This window comes from Xenopus laevis, chromosome 1L (genome assembly GCF_017654675.1).
Source record: "Xenopus laevis strain J_2021 chromosome 1L, Xenopus_laevis_v10.1, whole genome shotgun sequence".
Classification (NCBI taxonomy): Eukaryota; Metazoa; Chordata; class Amphibia; order Anura; family Pipidae; genus Xenopus; species Xenopus laevis.
Window position 1 is genome coordinate 84152121 of NC_054371.1, and position 18336 is coordinate 84170456.

The 18336-nt window shown below is 38.0% G+C and overlaps 2 protein-coding genes across 2 annotated transcripts in view; one reads left to right on the forward strand and one right to left on the reverse strand.

Annotated features, from left to right (window-relative positions):
* Positions 1-18336, reverse strand: part of mob1b.L (MOB kinase activator 1B L homeolog) — a 48676-nt gene that overhangs the window by 16407 nt on the left and 13933 nt on the right. The window contains 1 exon segment of the mRNA NM_001091796.1: positions 891-1057. Within this exon segment, the coding sequence (NP_001085265.1) occupies positions 891-1057 (167 nt within the window).
* Positions 315-590, forward strand: LOC108710986 (reactive oxygen species modulator 1-like). The gene is given in 1 exon segment (XM_018252263.2): positions 315-590. A coding segment is annotated over 1 exon segment (240 nt). The 5' UTR covers positions 315-335; the 3' UTR covers positions 576-590.

The following is an 18336-nucleotide window of genomic DNA, read 5'->3' on the forward strand; positions in this document are numbered from 1 at the left end:
TTTAGTGGGCTGGAGGGGGCGGGGTTGTTTGGGCCTCTATGTACTTGAAATGCCAGGGCTTATTTTGAATCAAGTCCAGACCTGAGAAGTGATAGTAAAATATTGGTCTTAATGTGGGATGTCCTCCAGGTCTAAAGAGTCCAGTCAGCATTGCCAAACCAAGCGTGCCAGGGTGAGATGCTCTTGCAGAAGGTTTTTCCACACACCAGTAGTAGGAGCCATTTAAGAGCAATACATTTACGTGCTAAAAACAAAGATTCTTGTATTGATTTTAGCGTGTTGAGATTTCTCTTTTAAAACACTGCATACTGGGAGCCGCCAGGGACATTGCAGAGATGCCGGTGGCCGTAGGACCATATGAGCAGTCACAGCCCAATTGCTTTGATAGAGTAAAGATGGGCTTCATGATGGGATTTGCTGTGGGCATGGCAGCTGGCGCTCTGTTTTGCACCTTCTCCTGTCTGCGATTTGGAATGAGGGGACGGGAGCTAATAGGCTAAGTTGGGAAGACCATGATGTAAAGTGGCGGCACCTTCGGAACGTTTATGGCCATTGGGATAGGAATTCGAAGTTAATCTATCTTGTTTTTTTTTTTTTTGTCTGTTCATTAATGATCTGCACAATGAAGCTATGAATAAAAAAAAAACCAAAACATTCTATACAGTGGAGGACACTATCTGTGTTAATTTTATAGATTTGCTGTATGTATGTCATGCATCAATACTCATGTGTTATGCTCATGTAAGATGAACAAAATTAACAAAAACAAACTCACTCCCAGAATCTGTGAAGCTGTGAATGCTTATACATATTAAAAAGATATTTTGTGTTATTACCTTTTATTGGAGCTAGGCATCTGAATTATTATAGTACAGTGACTGTTAACTTACTGTTTACAGCAACCCACTCGTTGAGGTCCTCCCCCTCAGGAAGCATGACAGCCATACGCAGGTTTCCACTGCCCAATGTGGCCTCTGCATGTTTCAGTAGTTCATACTGATGGGAGCCCTCGGGAAGACTCTTTTTTGGCTTGAATGTCTTTGAAGAGCGATTGCCACTAAAAAATTAGAAATAAAAGGATATTTATCATTTATTTTCCCAGTCCCCAGTACTGTTTCAGCTAATAGAAGTCTATACACTGAAATACATTAATCTCACTACTGACTAAAAGCAAAGAAAGTGAAGGAAGTGTAGCCCACATACATTTGACGCTTCTATTCATGCACAACCATCTAATGTCTCCTGCCTGCATCAATATGGCAATATTTGTGTGTTTCATAGAATATCCTTCCAAAGGAACTTAAAAGCAGCTGTTATTGCTAATATTTTCTGCTGTGTCTTGTACCTCAGACATATTTTGTGACTGAGGTGACAAACCTCTAGGTGTGCCACTGGGGCTTAAAGGTGGTCATGCATGGGTGGATACCATACAATGGGGATTGCCTCCTTTCTGTTTGTTCCAGCCGACAGAACAAACTATAGAAACGACAATGTCAATGCATCATATACTGGCAGATTAGACTTTTAAACCTGTCCGAATCACGAACTGACCTATATCCATAATATGCAGATCAGCTGGGATCGCTGGGCCCCTATACATTTATATGGGTACATGTATGGCCAGCTTAAAGCCTTTTTGTAATTCGGGACTTTCTGATAACAGATCCTATACCTGTAGTAGACAGGTTACAGTAGTTCTATTGACACAAATGACATAACTAATCACCAATTAGAACTGACGTCACTAGTAGGGCTGCCACCTGGCCCGTATTTTACTGGCCTGGCTGGTAAAAATGATGGCTGATCCTAATGTTATTAAAGGAATAGTTCAGTGTGAAAATAAAAACTGTGTAAATAGATAGGCTGTGCAAAATAAAAAATGTTTCTAATATAGTTAGTTAGCCAAAAATGTAATATATAAAGGCTGGAGTGAACAGATGTCTAATAAAACAGCCAGAATTCAACTTCCTGCTTTTCAGCTCTATAATTCTGAGTTAGTCAGCGACTTGAAGGGGGGCCACATGGTACATTTCTGTTCAGTGAGTTTGTAATTGATCCTCAGCATTCAGCTCAGATTCAAAAGCAACAGATATGACCCATGTGTCCCCCCCTCAAGTCTCTGATTGGTTACTGCCTGGTAACCGAGGGAACCAGTCAGTGTAAACCAAGAGAGCTGAAAAGCAGGAAGTAGTGATCTGACTGACAAGTTATACATCAAATCACTCCAGCCTTTATACATTACATTTTTGGCTAACTAACTATATTAGAAACATTTTTTATTTTGCACGGCCTATCTATTTACCCAGTTTTTATTTTTACACTGTACAATTCCTTTAATAGAGAAAAAAGATAAATATATAGGAAGGACGGTATTTTTTTTTACAGAAAAGGTGGCAACCCTAGTCACTAGGCACTGTTTATAGGGATATATGTTACAAGATATTCATGGCTCTTGAGTATTATATAGTGAATAAAGTACCACCTCTTGTAAAATATAAGGATATTATAAGTTACCGAGGAGTTTCATAACCATATAAAAACACGAGGCCGAAGGCCGAGTGTTTTTATACAGGTCATGGAACTCCGAGGTAACTTATAATATCCTCATATTTTGCAACTGGGGGTACTTTATTAATTATAATACACAAATTTCAATGAGTCATGTGACAGAAATGACATCAGAACTGACCGTTTATAACTGATGACATCAGAACTCATCGTTTATAAGGATATAATTTACAGGATATTCATGGCTTTTGTGTATTATATGTAAATATAGGCTCACTCCCAGATTAATATCCAATCAAATGCTTTCTACGTTGCATACTGGACATTTTGAAAACATAGCTATGAGTATGAAAGGCCACCTGGCATCTCCTTCGGTGCAGATTTCAGTGCAAGCAGCACAGGTATAATTACTGCCAATAAACTTTTTTTTTTTATAGGCTTAATGGTTATTAGCTTTCACATAAGATTTTCTCCTGGCATTAGATTAACCAAGTGCCGACTTGTATGTAAAATATAGGCGGAAAACCCAAACACTGTCCTTTAAGGTCTGTCCAGTAAAGAAGTAGCAAATAAAAAGAGAAGTAGGTATAGTCTTTCCTATCCCACCAAGGAGGATACAGTTGATTTCCTTCATTCGTCAGCAGGCCACTGCATTAAAGTGGCACATGAGATTATGAAATTCTTTTTGGCTTAATGCAGGTGTTTTCCTTCTGCCTGTAAAAAATGTTTTCCCTTTGCCTCATGTGCTAAATTATCAGCTGTAGTACAATTATGAGACTAATTATGCAAAAACCCTCGATCCAGAAAGTTATAAAATAAAGCAATGTCCAAGACTAATCAAACAGTAAGCAGTAGTGGTTTATTTCAGAACAAAAGAGGGCACGATTTTGGGTTTACTGTGGCCCCTTATCAAACCATATCACTGTAGTGTGCTACTCCTTTCTTTGTCTAAAATTTAGTTGCACCCAATCTTGCTTTTTAAAGCTTAAAATGAATAACGCTGTTTTTTTATCATTTAAATGAGAACTAAACACCCCGTACCAAAAAAGCCCCCTTTAACTGCCTGGCATTGCTCCTCTTCCCTCTCTGCACTGTGCATTAGTAAAAAAAAAAACCTTAAAAAAATCTGATCCTAAAATGCAGAGCAGCGCAGCATAGCTCCAGGGCACCATCTTCCACTGCTTTGTATTCAGTCGGGACTCAACGGCGATTTGCGCATGCACAGTTAAAGCCGATTCCTGACTTGGCACACCTGTGCATGCTCCCACAGGCTTTGTGTCGACGTTGATTAGCCTGTGTACTGTACTGTATACTCTGAGTTGGTCCCTAAGCTCAGTAAGTGACAGCAGCCCAGAGCATGTGCAGTGAATCAGCAGAAAAGAAGATGGGGAACTACTGGGACACTGCTAAAAGGCTGTGGTTGCCTTGGGCTGGTACAGAAGCCAAAACATAATGTACAACATTTTTTGCCTACTTCTTTAGTTATGCTTTAGTTATCCTTTGAATGACGCTGAGCAATGGCTTGTTTTAATTGAGGGATACCATAGTGGTCATCCCACTTTCTGTAGAAAGCAATGCTTAGTAACCACTGACTACACACTACTCTAATTGCCATTTATATCTGAAAGCTATTGGCAACTGTACGTGGGCACAACTGCACTGCAGCCTCAAAATAGCTATAATTTAGCAGCTGTTCCCTCCCTGATAGTATAATATTAAGCTCTGTGGCATCGGTTTAGCCAGCTGGCTGCTTATGGATTTTCAGCTGTGATCACTTGTAATAAGCTAACAGGCCCTAATTTCAGATGCTCTGAAAACTAGCAATGTAGAGTCACTACTGCAATATTAAGAGAGTCTGAAAATATTTAAATTTAATGGCAAAATGACGTAAATTAATCTGAACTGTAAATGTGAGCCCGGGCCGGATTGATCCCCCGACATCATTGCCCAACCTCACTTTGTAACAAGCAGACAGGTTAAACTCCATCTAACTCCATGGAGTTTGGATCTAACTCCAAAATTAATTGGCATACAATTATCCACAGTGATCATCTGTGCACTTATGTTATTTTCATTTATTACATTCTAGACATCAGTGCTATTTTTACTGTTAGGTGGGCTTCAGCACAACAGCTTTTTGAAGGCCAAGAGCAACCCTAATAGTCTATGTACAGACTTTCAGTTAAGCTAAAAGTCCACTTTTATCAGTCTTAAAATGCAAAGGTGGGAATCTGCCAGAATAAGCTCACATGTGCATTTTGTGGCCCCAATTCACCCTGTGTGCAGTGACAGGAGGTTCCTGTCTGTGCCTGTTACTACAACAGGGTGCTTGTGGGCCATACCAGTGTTTTCTGGCATTTTTATACAGCCAAAGTGTACAGTCTGCATCAGTTTTATGTTCAAATGAATGTCCACGTGTCCCATCCATGGGGCAGATTCACTAAGCGACTGATTTTCGCTAGCGTCCTCTTTGATTACATCGCAACACTTCACCAGGCGTAGATTAGCCAGGACAACGCTAATTCACTAAAATCTGAAGTTTCATCCAGGGCGCCAAACGCTGGTGAAGTAGACCTAGCATTATTGCGGCAAGCAAAGCAAAGTTGTGCTAGCGTTGGCTAATTTGCATATAGCGGGAAGTCAAAGTTGAATGGACGTATATGTAGCAGCCAATACATTACACTACACAAGCCCGGGAAACCTTAATAGAGTAAAATAGAGTTATCATATTGCTCTACACATGAGCCCAGTGTATAGTTTATGTTCCATATGTTAGGAAATGTAGGGGGGAAGCCGCTTACCCCCCAAGAAATGTACGCTCTTTTGCAGCCTATCACCCTAAAAAAGGAAAAGACGCTAGCTTTTTTTGGGGCTTAGAAAAATGTTCAACTATTTTTTGATGAATTTCTATCTACTCTGAGACACACAGAGAGATTAATAGCCGCGATAGTATGTACATTTTAGAATAACATAGTACGGCATGTCGCAAGCACATAAGAATGTCTGTATGTCAGTACCCAATATTTTCTAACAGCAACTCTTTCTTGTCTTTCTTCTGTAACAAATATTGAAAAGAGATATATATAGTAAATAAAGTACCCCCTCTTGTAAAATATAAGAATATTATAAGTTACAGAGGAGTTTCATGACCATACAAAAACACGAGGCAGAAGGCCGATTGTTTTTATACAGGTCATGGAACTCCGAGGTAACTTCTAATATCCTTATATTTTGCAACTGGGGGTACTTTAGCTATTATAATACACAAGTTTCAGTGAGTGACAGGAATGACATCAGAACTCACCGTTTATAACTGATCACATCAGAACTCACCGTTTATAAGGCTATAATTTACAAGACATTCATGGCTTTTGTGTATTATATAGTGAATAAAGTACCCCCTCTTGTAAAATATAAGGATATTATAAGTTACCTAGGAGTTTCATGACCATATAAAAACACGAGGCCGAAGGCCGAGTGTTTTTATACAGGTCATGGAACTCCGAGGTAACTTATAATATCCTCATATTTTACAACTGGGGGTACTTTATTAATTATAATACACAAATTTTAGTGAGTCATGTGACAGAAATTACATCACTACTCACCGTTTATAACTGATGACATCAGTACTCACCGTTTATAAGGATATAATTTACAAGATATTCATGGCTTTTGTGTATTATATAAGAATAAATAAAACAGCCAGATCACTGTTGTTTGCCATATTGCAAGGAAACCACGTGGTTTCTGGTACTATATATACACTATATGGCCAAAGCATCCTGACATATTTTTAACCAAGAATATCCAGACTCTACATCTGAAATGACATGTCCTCAATTGGAACAATAACTGCTGAGTTCCAGACCGTCTCTAAAAGCACAAGAGTCAGCTAGGGGTGGGGCAGGGGATTCCTACACACCTCCCATCATGGAAGATTCAGTATTCAGATTTAATGCATCCCTAGTACACAGTATGAAAAACATCACTTCTTGTGCTTTAGTTTTGCATTTTCTGCCCTGCTCTACCAGTTATAAATGAGCCCTAGTGAGTGTCTATAATCACAAATAAATTGGGAGAGAAAAGTCTGTGCCCTATTGATGTCTTATTTTTTTATTTTAAAGGGGTTGTTCAACTCAGAATTAATGTTAAGCATGATATAGAGAGTGCTATTCTGAGATGATTTGCAATTGGACTTCGATATGTTTTTAATTATTTCACTTTTTGTTCAATAGCTTTCCAGTTTGGAATTTCAGCAATTATCTGGTTGCTAGGTTCTAAATTACCTTAGCAACCAGGGAGTGGTTTGAATGAGAAAGATATGGCAATACTGCATCTAATTTTGTATACTAATTCAGAGTATATTTGATCACACATGCACAGTAACTAGCCACACATTTTAATGCATTATACCATGAGATGTAATTTTAGCCCAGCAGCTAAAACCTTTTGGGGTTGCTTGGCTCCATGCGTGCATGCAGTGTTTTAGCCGTGGCCGCCAACAAAGCGAGGCTGCGGCATTAAGAAGGCTCCAAATCGCGGACCTGTGTGCGGATCTGGGCCGGCGGCGCCCACAAGAGCTGGGGGCCCACTGAGTTTTTTCCCGGTGTCCCACTGGCCCAGAACCCACCAAAATCTTGTCATGCATCAGCCTGTCACCCTTCTCAGATCCTGATATGGATAATTTCACTTCCCTTGCAAAATAATAATCCATTTATAATAATTAATTTATAAGGACAGATCTTGCTTGCCAAATAATTGGATCTCAGCTATAGCAGGACCCCACACGCTTGGGATGTGGGGTTTAATATCTAAAGCATTGTCAGGCCTCTTTACACCTTTTCACAGACTATTAGGGGCTGATTTATTAATAATTGTGGATATAAAAAAGGGGAAAAGACCAAATACAACAGTCCATTAATAATAAATCATTGGTTTACTGCCTATTAGAAGAAAAAAAAATTAAGAGATAAAAAGGGTTAACGTTAAACGGGTTGTTCGCCTTTGAGTTAACTGAGACAATTTGCAATTGGTTTTCATTTTTCATTATTTGTGGTGTTTGACTTATTTAGCTTTTTATTCAGCAGATCTCCATTTTGCAATTTCAGTTGCTATGGTCCAAGCTCCCATAGCAACCATGCATTGATTTAAATAAGAGACTTGAATATGAATAGGAGAGGGCCTGACTAGAAAGAGGAGTAATAAAAAGTAGCAATAACCATACTGTACATTTGTAGCCTTACAGAGCATTTGTTTTTAGATGGGGTCAGTGACCCACATTTGAGTGGGAAGTCAGAAGGAGAAGCAAATATTTAAAAAAATATAAAAATAATAATAAAGACCAATTGGAAAGCTGATTAGAATTGTCAGTTCTATAAAATACTAAAGGTTAACTTAAAGATGAACCACCCCTTTAAAGTGACAGAAACAATGCTGTATCTTCCATTAGATGCTGACATTTTAAAACACAAGGCTCATTTTTGGTCACATTGATTCCAAGCATGCAGCTCTGATGTAACTTTTTTTCCAATTCAATTGGCCACTGTGTCACCTCTCAGTAATGTGTGAGCATTATACATGATCCCTGTTTCAGATTCTCATCTAAGTAAAAGCAGCAAAGAGACAGCCGAACAAGACACCAGTACCATAAGCTCAGTGTCGGACTGGCCCACAGGGATACCAGGAAAACTCCCGGTGGGCCCAGGTGTCAGTGGACCCTCCTGCTTCAATTACCTATTTCTATGAGAACAAAGAGACTAAATAGATTGAATATTAGATGATAGCATGTAAAGAAAAGAGAATAGCAGAATGGAGGTTGCGTGAGGAGAGGAATTATAATAGTACTAAGAGTTGGCACCTGATCTAAGGTGTTTTGGTGGGCCCTGGTCTAAGATTTTTGGGTGGGCCCCTGGTGTCCCAGTCCGACACTGCATAAGCTAAATTCCCCTATTCCCCACTTCTCATTGCAGCTTAACTTCTTTCACTAATAATAAATGAGCCTGACTAAGGCTGTGAGTTGTACAGGTATGATTCACAAAAAGAGCATAGTTCACAGATGACCATAAACCCAATTGATGTATTGTAAGGAGTTCATGCAGAGGAACTAAATTTTATATTTATAAAATTATATATATATACTGGAAAAAACAGTGCTACAACTCTGCCCCTTTTGGCCAAAATATAGACCAGCAGTATATAGATATTGAACTCATACATAACATAACATGCAAAAATCAATTTCACTTTTCAAATTCAATTTTTGTTTTATGCTCATTTTAAATTATAAACATTTTCTTATTGAACTTATACAATGTTTATTCTGTTGCAGTGATGTGTCTCAACTGTTTAGGTGAATCTAACACCTTTGACAAGTTTATGGATATACAACTGGACATTAAGGTAAATCAATTCTAACTATATAATTTACAAAAATGTTTACATGTTCTATATTGTAACTTTCTTGACAGGGACACTAATGTTCTATTTATTTTTATAATTTCAGAATTCAAACAGTATTACAGAGGCCCTAAAGGAATATGTGAAGCCAGAAGAACTTGGAGAACTTTGCTATAAATGCAACAAGTATGTTTCTTTTTCTTGCCATATACCTGACCCCTATTCTGGAGGTGTTTTAAAGCTTTTATAATTGTGTATCCCATTTAAGCTTTTATTTTTCAAATTAATAATGGATCTACCAACTTGTATAACATATTCAAATGATTAAGAATAGAATTTACTGAATGAATAACAATGTGCTACAGATAACAGCACTAGGTTATTGTAACTACAAGCTGTAAACAGCTCCAATAATAAAAAAAGAGAACATAAGGGCAACAATTATAAGTAAATGTCTGTATATCTCCAAGAAAGTAAATTAAAATAAACGTTATTGTATTGACAACTGAGGTCAATAATATAACTTTGCCACTAAATCCTTTTTCAGATGCAATGAAATGGTGACGGCTACAAAGACATTATCTATTAAGCGGCCATCCAATGTGCTGACCTTGAGCCTGAATAGATTTGATGTGTTTAGCGCTAACAAGATTTCTAAGGTAAGTACCAACACTAGTTTTCACACTCTCAGAGACCAATTTTTACAGGACCACTAAGTGTTAAATAATGTACAGCTTCACACGTATACAAACATGCTTTATCTGATGGGATTGCAGATGTAAATATGTAATGATATATAAATGATATACATGATATGACATCACAAACAATTTGACTGCCAACATGTTAAAAAATACATTATTGTCACTCAATTTTTAGGGACAATACAGATACGGGTTCTGTTATTCTCAATATTTTTTATTGATTGCTCTTTATAGAGGGTTTATATTTATTACTAAGGAAATATGTAGGTATTCTTCTCTAACAGTAATTACATTGCCACATACCTCATTATACATATAGTATAGTATATAAGTAGTCTGATGAATAGTATTAATAATTGTCACTTATGCCCGCTTATTGCAGATGGTAGCCTATCCAGAATTTATTGATATTCGGCCTTATACCTCGGAGCCGAATGGAGAGCCAATTACCTACAGACTATATGCCGTCCTTGTTCATGCTGGGAATACTTGCAACAGTGGACATTATTACTGTTATGTGAAGGTAAGAAACCAGATTATTAATATTACCAGAAAATACCAAAAGTGTTAAACTTATTGCACCACCTGTATTTTATCTTCATGGTATAAAGATATTTATCTTTATCTGTTGCAGGCTCCTAATGGCAAATGGTACAACATGAATGATCAGTCTGTGTCTCTTGTGGATAAGACAACAGTGTTGAGGCAGCAGGCCTACCTGTTGTTCTATATCAGGTATGTGAACTTCAATGTATATATATATATAAATGTGTGTGTGAAAAGAGAACAAACTATTTATTTTTGATTTTTTTTTTATTCTTTTTAAGATTCAATGATGACCAGAAAAGAAGAGAAACAGCTACTTCCACACAAGCTACTTTGAATTCTCATAAGCCAGTGATAAACAAATCAGCAGGATTAGAGACAGACCCTATGGTCAAGGTAAATTAGAAATATTACTAACTTGGTTATTATCCATTCAAAGCTTTATGGATTCATTGTTATTTGCATCAAGTTATTATTTCTAATTGACGTTGCTGTATCAATGTATACATTTTAGGAACTAGTGTAAAATGTTGCTATGAGTACTGATATGTTATGTAACTAACACATGTATTCTATCATAGCAAATTCCCAAAACAAGCAATTTGAAAAGAGAGGAAATATTGGCACAGGACAAAAAGGAGGAAAGTAAAGGAAAGGGTCTTAAAAGGCCATTCACTGATATTACGTCCAGCAAGACACCATCTACTTTCCCCACAGCAAGGTCAAGTCCTCAAAAGCCAACTAACAGCCAACGTCGTTACTGAGCATGCGCGAGTGACGGGGTAAAGGAAGGGGCGAGCAGGCTGGCTGGGCTGCCTAGGGTGCTCAGCCTGCTTGGCCCGCCTCTGATTAGCAGTTCCTACCTATTTCTTAAACCGTAATATTTAAAATGTACCTTTTAAAGTCATGACATTATGAAACCAGATAAGATGTTTTATTATTATTTTTTTTTTATTTATGTAGATTTCAGAAAACACAGGTGAAAGAGATGAGAAGCAAAAGAGCCTGAAAAGGCCCCTGCCTGATGAAGAAGGATGTGAAGAAACACCAAAGAAGAAAATATGTCACTAAGAAAAGCCAACAATGTTAACAGCTTCATACCAGGCATATAACAAATACATGTGAATGTACCACAGTAGAAATAATAAGACCTATAAAGACTGGCAGATCCATTGGTTGTGATCATGAAATATCATCAGTGAAAAGAACCAAGTTCTGGAAGGTGCAGAGACCTCAGCATTTTAATGCTGTTTTTATGCTTTATTGTATTTTGTAATAAACTTATACTTTTTCAAATAAATGATTACATCCTGTGTTTTTAATCATTCACTGTGAATATGAATGGAAAAAACATATGGAGACATACTTCATTGACCTATTTATATATTACAGGACTGATTTAAAATCATAAAGTCTATTTAATTTGACCCCAGGCAGAAGGGCAATAGCGTGTGAATGCAATCTGCAACTTATGCAGAGCACAATGTCAAACTGCCCAGGCCAGCCTTGTTCTCACCACCTGCCATACATGTGATTTTCATATGTAGCGGAATAGAAATTTAGATACAGCTGAGCTCTTTTAGTAAGCCCAATTTCATCAGTAATAATTCTATATAACTACATAAAATCACATAGGTATAACCAGGGTCGGACTGGGGGGCCCCCGAGGCCCTCCGGGTCTGCCGCCTCAGGGCCCCCTACAGCCACCCTCCCTGTGCCATCCGTGTCTGTGTCCGCATACGTCCACACGCCAGTGCACGCAGTCAGGAGCATAGGGTGCGGATCTGGGCTGGCGGGGCCCACAAGAGTGGGGGCCCACTGGGTTTTTTCCCAGTCTCCCACCGGCCCAGTCCGACCCTTATTAGACATAACCAACATCCCTTTTATGCGGATGCTCCATTGTTTGCAAAACAGAGACTGTAGAAATATCCATTTTGTCCCTATGGCATTTCCTTATCCCACATTAACCTCTGAACGGCTTCGCTCACAGTACAACACTTCGCCAAGGGTAGATTCGCCAGGACAACGCTAATTCAAGTTGAATTTGAATGGACGTATATGTTGCAGCAAATACATTACACTACACAAATCAGGGAAACATTAATAAAATAAAATAAAGTTGTTATATTGCCCTACACATAAGCCCAGTATATAGTTTATGTGCCATATTTTAGGAAATGTAGGGGGGAAGCTCGTTACCCCCAAAAAAAATTCACGCCATTTTCCAGCCTATCACCCTGAAAAAGAAAACGACGCTTCCTATCTACTCTATTGTACTTTGCCCGGTCTGAGGTTGGCGAAGGCAAGTCTGGGGCAAGCGGTAACGTTCAGTAAAATCCGCATCTTAGTGAATTTGCGTAGTTACGTCCATTAGCCAGAGCGCAACTTCACCAGGCGTAAGGGAACAAAGTACCACTAGCGTTTATCTCCTTCACTAGCAAAGTTTCGTTGGTGAATGTTAATAAATCGGCAAAGTACGAAAACTACGTCACGCTGTCAAATTTTTGCCCGCGTTAGTCACTTCGCCCTTTAGTAAATTTTCCCCTATATATCTAAAAACTAACCATGTTTGTCAATAATATGAGGGACAGGTTTTTTTAATTGTTTAGGCAAAGTGTTCAAGCAGATGCTTTTTCATTTCAAGCCTATGTTATGGGATGCATCTACAGCAATGTGACATCTGGCTATTTGATCATTTCATGTCCTTAATCACATGCACAGCTGCTGAAGGTAATGGTTAAACTACACATTACAGCAAGTCCCTGTCTGGCTTCTAACTATAACCAGACTTTCCTCTAGATAAAACAGAATATACTTGCACGCATATTTTTTGAGCTGCCATGCCCTCTCCCTTGCCTGCTGAAACACATTAGTTTCAGGTACAGGCAAGGAAGAAGGCTGATGCCAGCATAAAGCTGATTCACATTTTTCAGCAGGCAGAGATCAACTTCATAGAATCCGGATATGAGCCACATTTGGCTTATTTTGCCAAAAACCCTATCTTAACTGTTATAGGGGATATTCTAAGAATTTTAAAGGGGTTGTTCTCCTTTAAATTAACTTTTAGTTTGATGTAGAGACTGATTTTCTGGGACATGAAATGATTTTCATTTTTTATTATTTTGTTTATTAAATCATTCAGCTTTTTATTCAGCAGCTCCCCAGTTTGCAGTTTCAGCAATCTGGTTGCTAGGGTCCAAATTACCATAGCAACCATGCCTTGATTTGAATAAGAGACTGGAATATGAATAGGAAAGGGTCTGAATAAAAAGATAAGTAATACAAAGTAGCAATAACAATACATTTGTAGCTTTATGGCGCATTTGTTTTTAGATAGGGGCAGTGACTCTGAAAGCTGGAAAGTCAGAAGAAGAAGGCAAATAATCCAAAAACTATAAAAAAGAAAAATGAAGGCCAATTGAAAAATATCTTAGAATTATCCATTCTATAACATCCTAAAAGTTAACTTAAAGGTGAACCACCCCTTTAAATGCACAACTTATTGGTGACTGTTTATATTCTTACAGAGTTAAAAGGTCTAATATAGTCAATGCCTTGGCATAGTAATTGCTACATTATCCTATATAATGCACAGTATTAGGAAACCCAGAATTAGATGAGGTTTTCACTAGATTATATTGTGATCTGTCCCCAGTAAATCAGACTGGTGTGCTTTTATGTACCAAGATATATGTGGGTATAATACTGGGTGTGTTGTGTTTTTAAATATGGCTGAATCTGTTTTATTGCTAACATAATTCCAGGGGTGGACATGTCATTAGTGAGCCTGTACTAGTTGCACATGGCTGAATATGAAATTAGAACCAACTGAAATTTTCTGTGATCTGTCATAAAATTGGACCACTTATAAATCCTTATGTTATATAATTAAGTATTGCCTCTACGGATAATATTTATAAACTTGGATCCTTTATGATGTTGACATTATCCCAACGTGCAAAAGCATGTAGTAAAATAGCAGTAAAATGTGCTTGTCTTTGTGAGCTTATTAGACTTGCACTGGTTTCTTAAACATAAATGCCCTTTGCTAAAACCATTAATGTGTATGATTTTGGTGTAAATTCTGGCATAAATCTGCCGTACGCAATTTTATAATTAACCAGACAGTAATAACTGATGGCTTTATAAATGGAAATTTCATTTTTTATTAAACTTCTTGCTTTCATGCTTTCATGCTTTTATGTGTATAAAAAGAAAAGCGGCCTGCACCTACAATATTCCTGCCTTGGACTGATTCATAACTTTGTTTAATCTGCAATCAGATTACCAACAACAGAGTTTTCACTGTGCATTTACAATAAATGGGAATATGATGATGCTTATACTGTATGCTGTGGGTTCTTTGTACTCTGCTGAATGATGGAAGTCATTTCGAGTTTAGAGTCCTTATATTAGAATTATTATACACTCCAAAAACACAGAGACTATGGGGCAAATTTACTTACCTCCGAATTTGCACCAGCGTTTCCTTCGCCGCAGTTAAAGTACAATGGCCGTATATGCAGCAGAAAACACATTACACTACACAAGGCCGGGGAACCTTAATAAATGTGTTCTAATGCCCTACACATGTGCCCAGAGTATAGTTTAGGTGCCATATGTTATCAAATGTAGGGGGGAAGGAGGGTACCGTAAAAAAGAAATTCACTCTTTTTCAGGCTATCACCAATAAAAAGGTAAAAGACGCCAACGTTTTTTGGCACTTAGAAAAAATTTCAACTTTTTTTGGAGCAATCCCTGTCTACTCTATTGCACTTCGCCTGGTCTGAGGTGGCGAAGTAAAGTCTGGCGCAAGAGGTAACATTGACGAAAATCCGCAACTTAGTGAATTAGCGTAGTTAGGTCCCTTCGCCATAGCGCAACTTCACCTGGCATAAGGGAGCGAAGTAGCACTAGAGTAGGCCCACTTTGCTAGCGAATTTACGCTTGCGCCCGTTAAGTAAATTGGCCAAGTAATAAAACAACGTTACGCTGGCGTTAGCCACTTCACCCTTTTGTAAATTTTCCCCTATGGAAGCCAATCATATATGATAAAAATACACCATAATTATATCGGATTAAATCCTGGGCTAAATCATGCTGGGATCTGTGGTCCAGAAAGATCATGGATGGATCCTTTGAATGGGTGGTTTGCCTTTAAGTTCATTGTTAACTTAATATGTGACAGAATGTCCTATTCCTAGAAACTTTGCAACTGGTTTTTAATTTTTTTTTTTTTTACATAGTTTTGGACTCTTTCTAGCTTTCAAATGGAGGTCACTGACCTCAGCAGCCAAAAACGATTGCTCTGTGAAGCTGCCATGGTTATTGCTATTGTTAGTTTTCAAAACTTATCGGTCTATGCAAAACAATGTCTTTCATTCAAACTACTGCCTGGTTGCTAGGGTAAATAAGACCCAGATTTGTCATAATTCAAGAGTATTTTCATGATTTGTGAAAACCAAGGGAAAAAGCACAAACATGAATAATAATTGTGTATGTATATAATAATAGTTGAGATCACAGAAAAATTTGATAAAACTGATAAACTTGCCCCAGGAGCATCCAGTCATTTTTCTGCCTACACGGCATACACTTGGCTTTCTGTTCTTCACATCAGTGTTGGACTGGCCCACCAGGATATCAGGAAAAGTCCCGGTGGGCAAAGGTGTTAATAGGCCCTTCAGCTTCTAAGCATATATATAAATGTCATGTTCATACCCTAATTATTTATGAAAACCAGGGGGTCAAATAGATGGAAAATAGAATGTATCATGTAAAAAATAAAATAAAAAGATTGAGTGAGAAGTGGAAGAAAATTAGCTTGGAGAATGCGCACATTGTCTAAGGTTTTCTGGTGGGCCCTTGGCAGCCCAGTCCGACACTGCTTCACATGACTGAATTAGAGACATTAAACACCTTTTTATGGCACAAAACACTTATTCCCTCTTCTGGTGTATAATTATTGCATAATATTGGCAAAGCCACACTTCATAATAATTATGGTATACAAAATAACAACAAGATGATATAGTGGTTGGTAGAAATTAATTGGAAAATAGTTTTCCATCTCCGATTAGTGCTTAATGTCTGCTTTGTAAAGCTAGGGTTCACAGTTGGTAGAGTGTTATTTACATTTTATGTCCCCTTTAAAGCAAATGTTTACATCTATTGTATAATCTACAGCTCTGATTAATGGCACATTATTTTCCTTTAAAAAACGTAGATTATATGATCAGTAGTTGCGCCTGGAAAACTAACATGTCTAGCCTCATGTCAGATTTCAAAATTAAATATAAAAAAAGTCTGTTTGCTCTTCTGTGCAGAAGTTTGCTGGAGCAACACTATTAACTGATGTGTTTAAAAAAACAAAAACAAACATGTTTTCACATGACAGAATCCTTTTAAAGAATAAGCAAAGGAGGTTTACTAAGCCTTATCAGAAAGGTCCACCTAAATAAACCAGTAAACTATAAGCGAGCAGGGAGTGATGTCACACCAAGCTAATACTGCAGCTGCTATCCTAACAGAGAGCTTCTAGAGCTTTTTACTCAGGTAAAACATTCTACAGGATAATTATAGCATTCCAGCTTGCACTATTGCAGCTAATCTATTGGCAATAATATGCCTCCTTAGCTTTCCTTCTCCTTTAAATAGCAAAAATGAACATAACCTCAAATCATTATGGCTAGATTAACAATATGACTAATGAAGCTGCAGCCCAGGCCCCTTTGCAATAGACAGGCCAGGGAGTCCAGTGCCTTATTAGTCATCAACACATCGAGTTCCCTTTAGTCTAATGTCACATGTGGCAGATTCTCTGCTTGGGGATAAACGCAGACTGAGGATTTGCCTCTATGTTCCTAAGAGCCTTCTGATGTGCCTGCACCCAGACCTGCACAGAACCAATAATACACAAGTTAAGACACACAGACAAGTCAATCAGTAACAGTGCAGTGGGAACTGCTGAGGATCCAGTTTTCTTTTACATGCTTGTTGTTGTCTGGTTTTATTGTTCAGTTAAAAAGCATGACTTACATTCTCTGATGTAAAGGAAGAAAAAAGTATTTTTAGAGTCATTGTGTGCACATTACATGATGGGATTTCCCTGCACCCTACACTGATGATAGAAATATAGCTGACATTGTGTTCTGAAACAAGTCAAGCGTAACAATTGTAAGCAAAAATGTGTCTTGGGCGCACTAATATCAAATCACTGTAAAGCCACACTGTGTGCAACTCAGTTCTACCAGTTGGTACAGAATGTGGGCTTCTTTCCAATTGTACTAGAGAATGAGACAATGAGGGGTTTGAATGAAAGCATTCTTGGCTGACTGGGAAAGTTGCGCTCATCTCTTATTAAAGGGAAAGTGATTCCATAAAATAAAAATAGTGAGGATTACGTTTAAATAATATACATGGAATTTTCTATAACCCATACATATTTGGTGCATTATCTTACAAATTATGGCTCAGAGATAAACATAACCATTTTGTTTCTATGCATATATGCCTTTTCTTATACAGTATATGTATATATATTTTAATGTTTTGATCTTACTTTTATTACAATTATAGGACCTATTCTTCATAAGGCTTGGGACCTGGGCTTCTCTGGATAAAGGATCTTTCAGTTATAAATCATTTAAGAGGCAAATAGGTCATAGTTATTACCAGTAGTATAAGATGGTTCAGATAGTTCACCAAATATACAGACTTTTTTAAATTGCTTTATATTTTCTATTTGTGGCCATTTTTCTAAAATTGGAGTGTAAAGTTTAATTTTCCACCTTCTATACACATTTTCTTATCTTTGGCCCTGCGGAGCAGAATTCCTGAGTTTTATTAAAGGCAGCTTCTATAATTGATACAATAGTTACTAATACTCCAGAGATGCTGGTAAGAAATGTATCAGCTAATTGTAACAGTCCAGAACCTGCACCTGGATCACTGAGCTTCAACAGGAACTTTGAAGGTGTTGTTCACCAGGGCAGCCATCAGGGGGGGACAGGGGGTAGAGTTGTAGGGGGCCCCAGAGGGTAAGGGGGGCCCCCGACCACGCCACACTTACTTGATTAGCCGAGCCTCACATCTTTCTGAGAGCTGCTGACTTCGGGAAGGCATGGACTTTAAGGGGCCCTGGCCACCAATTTTCTTATAATGTGTGGAGGGGGGGCCC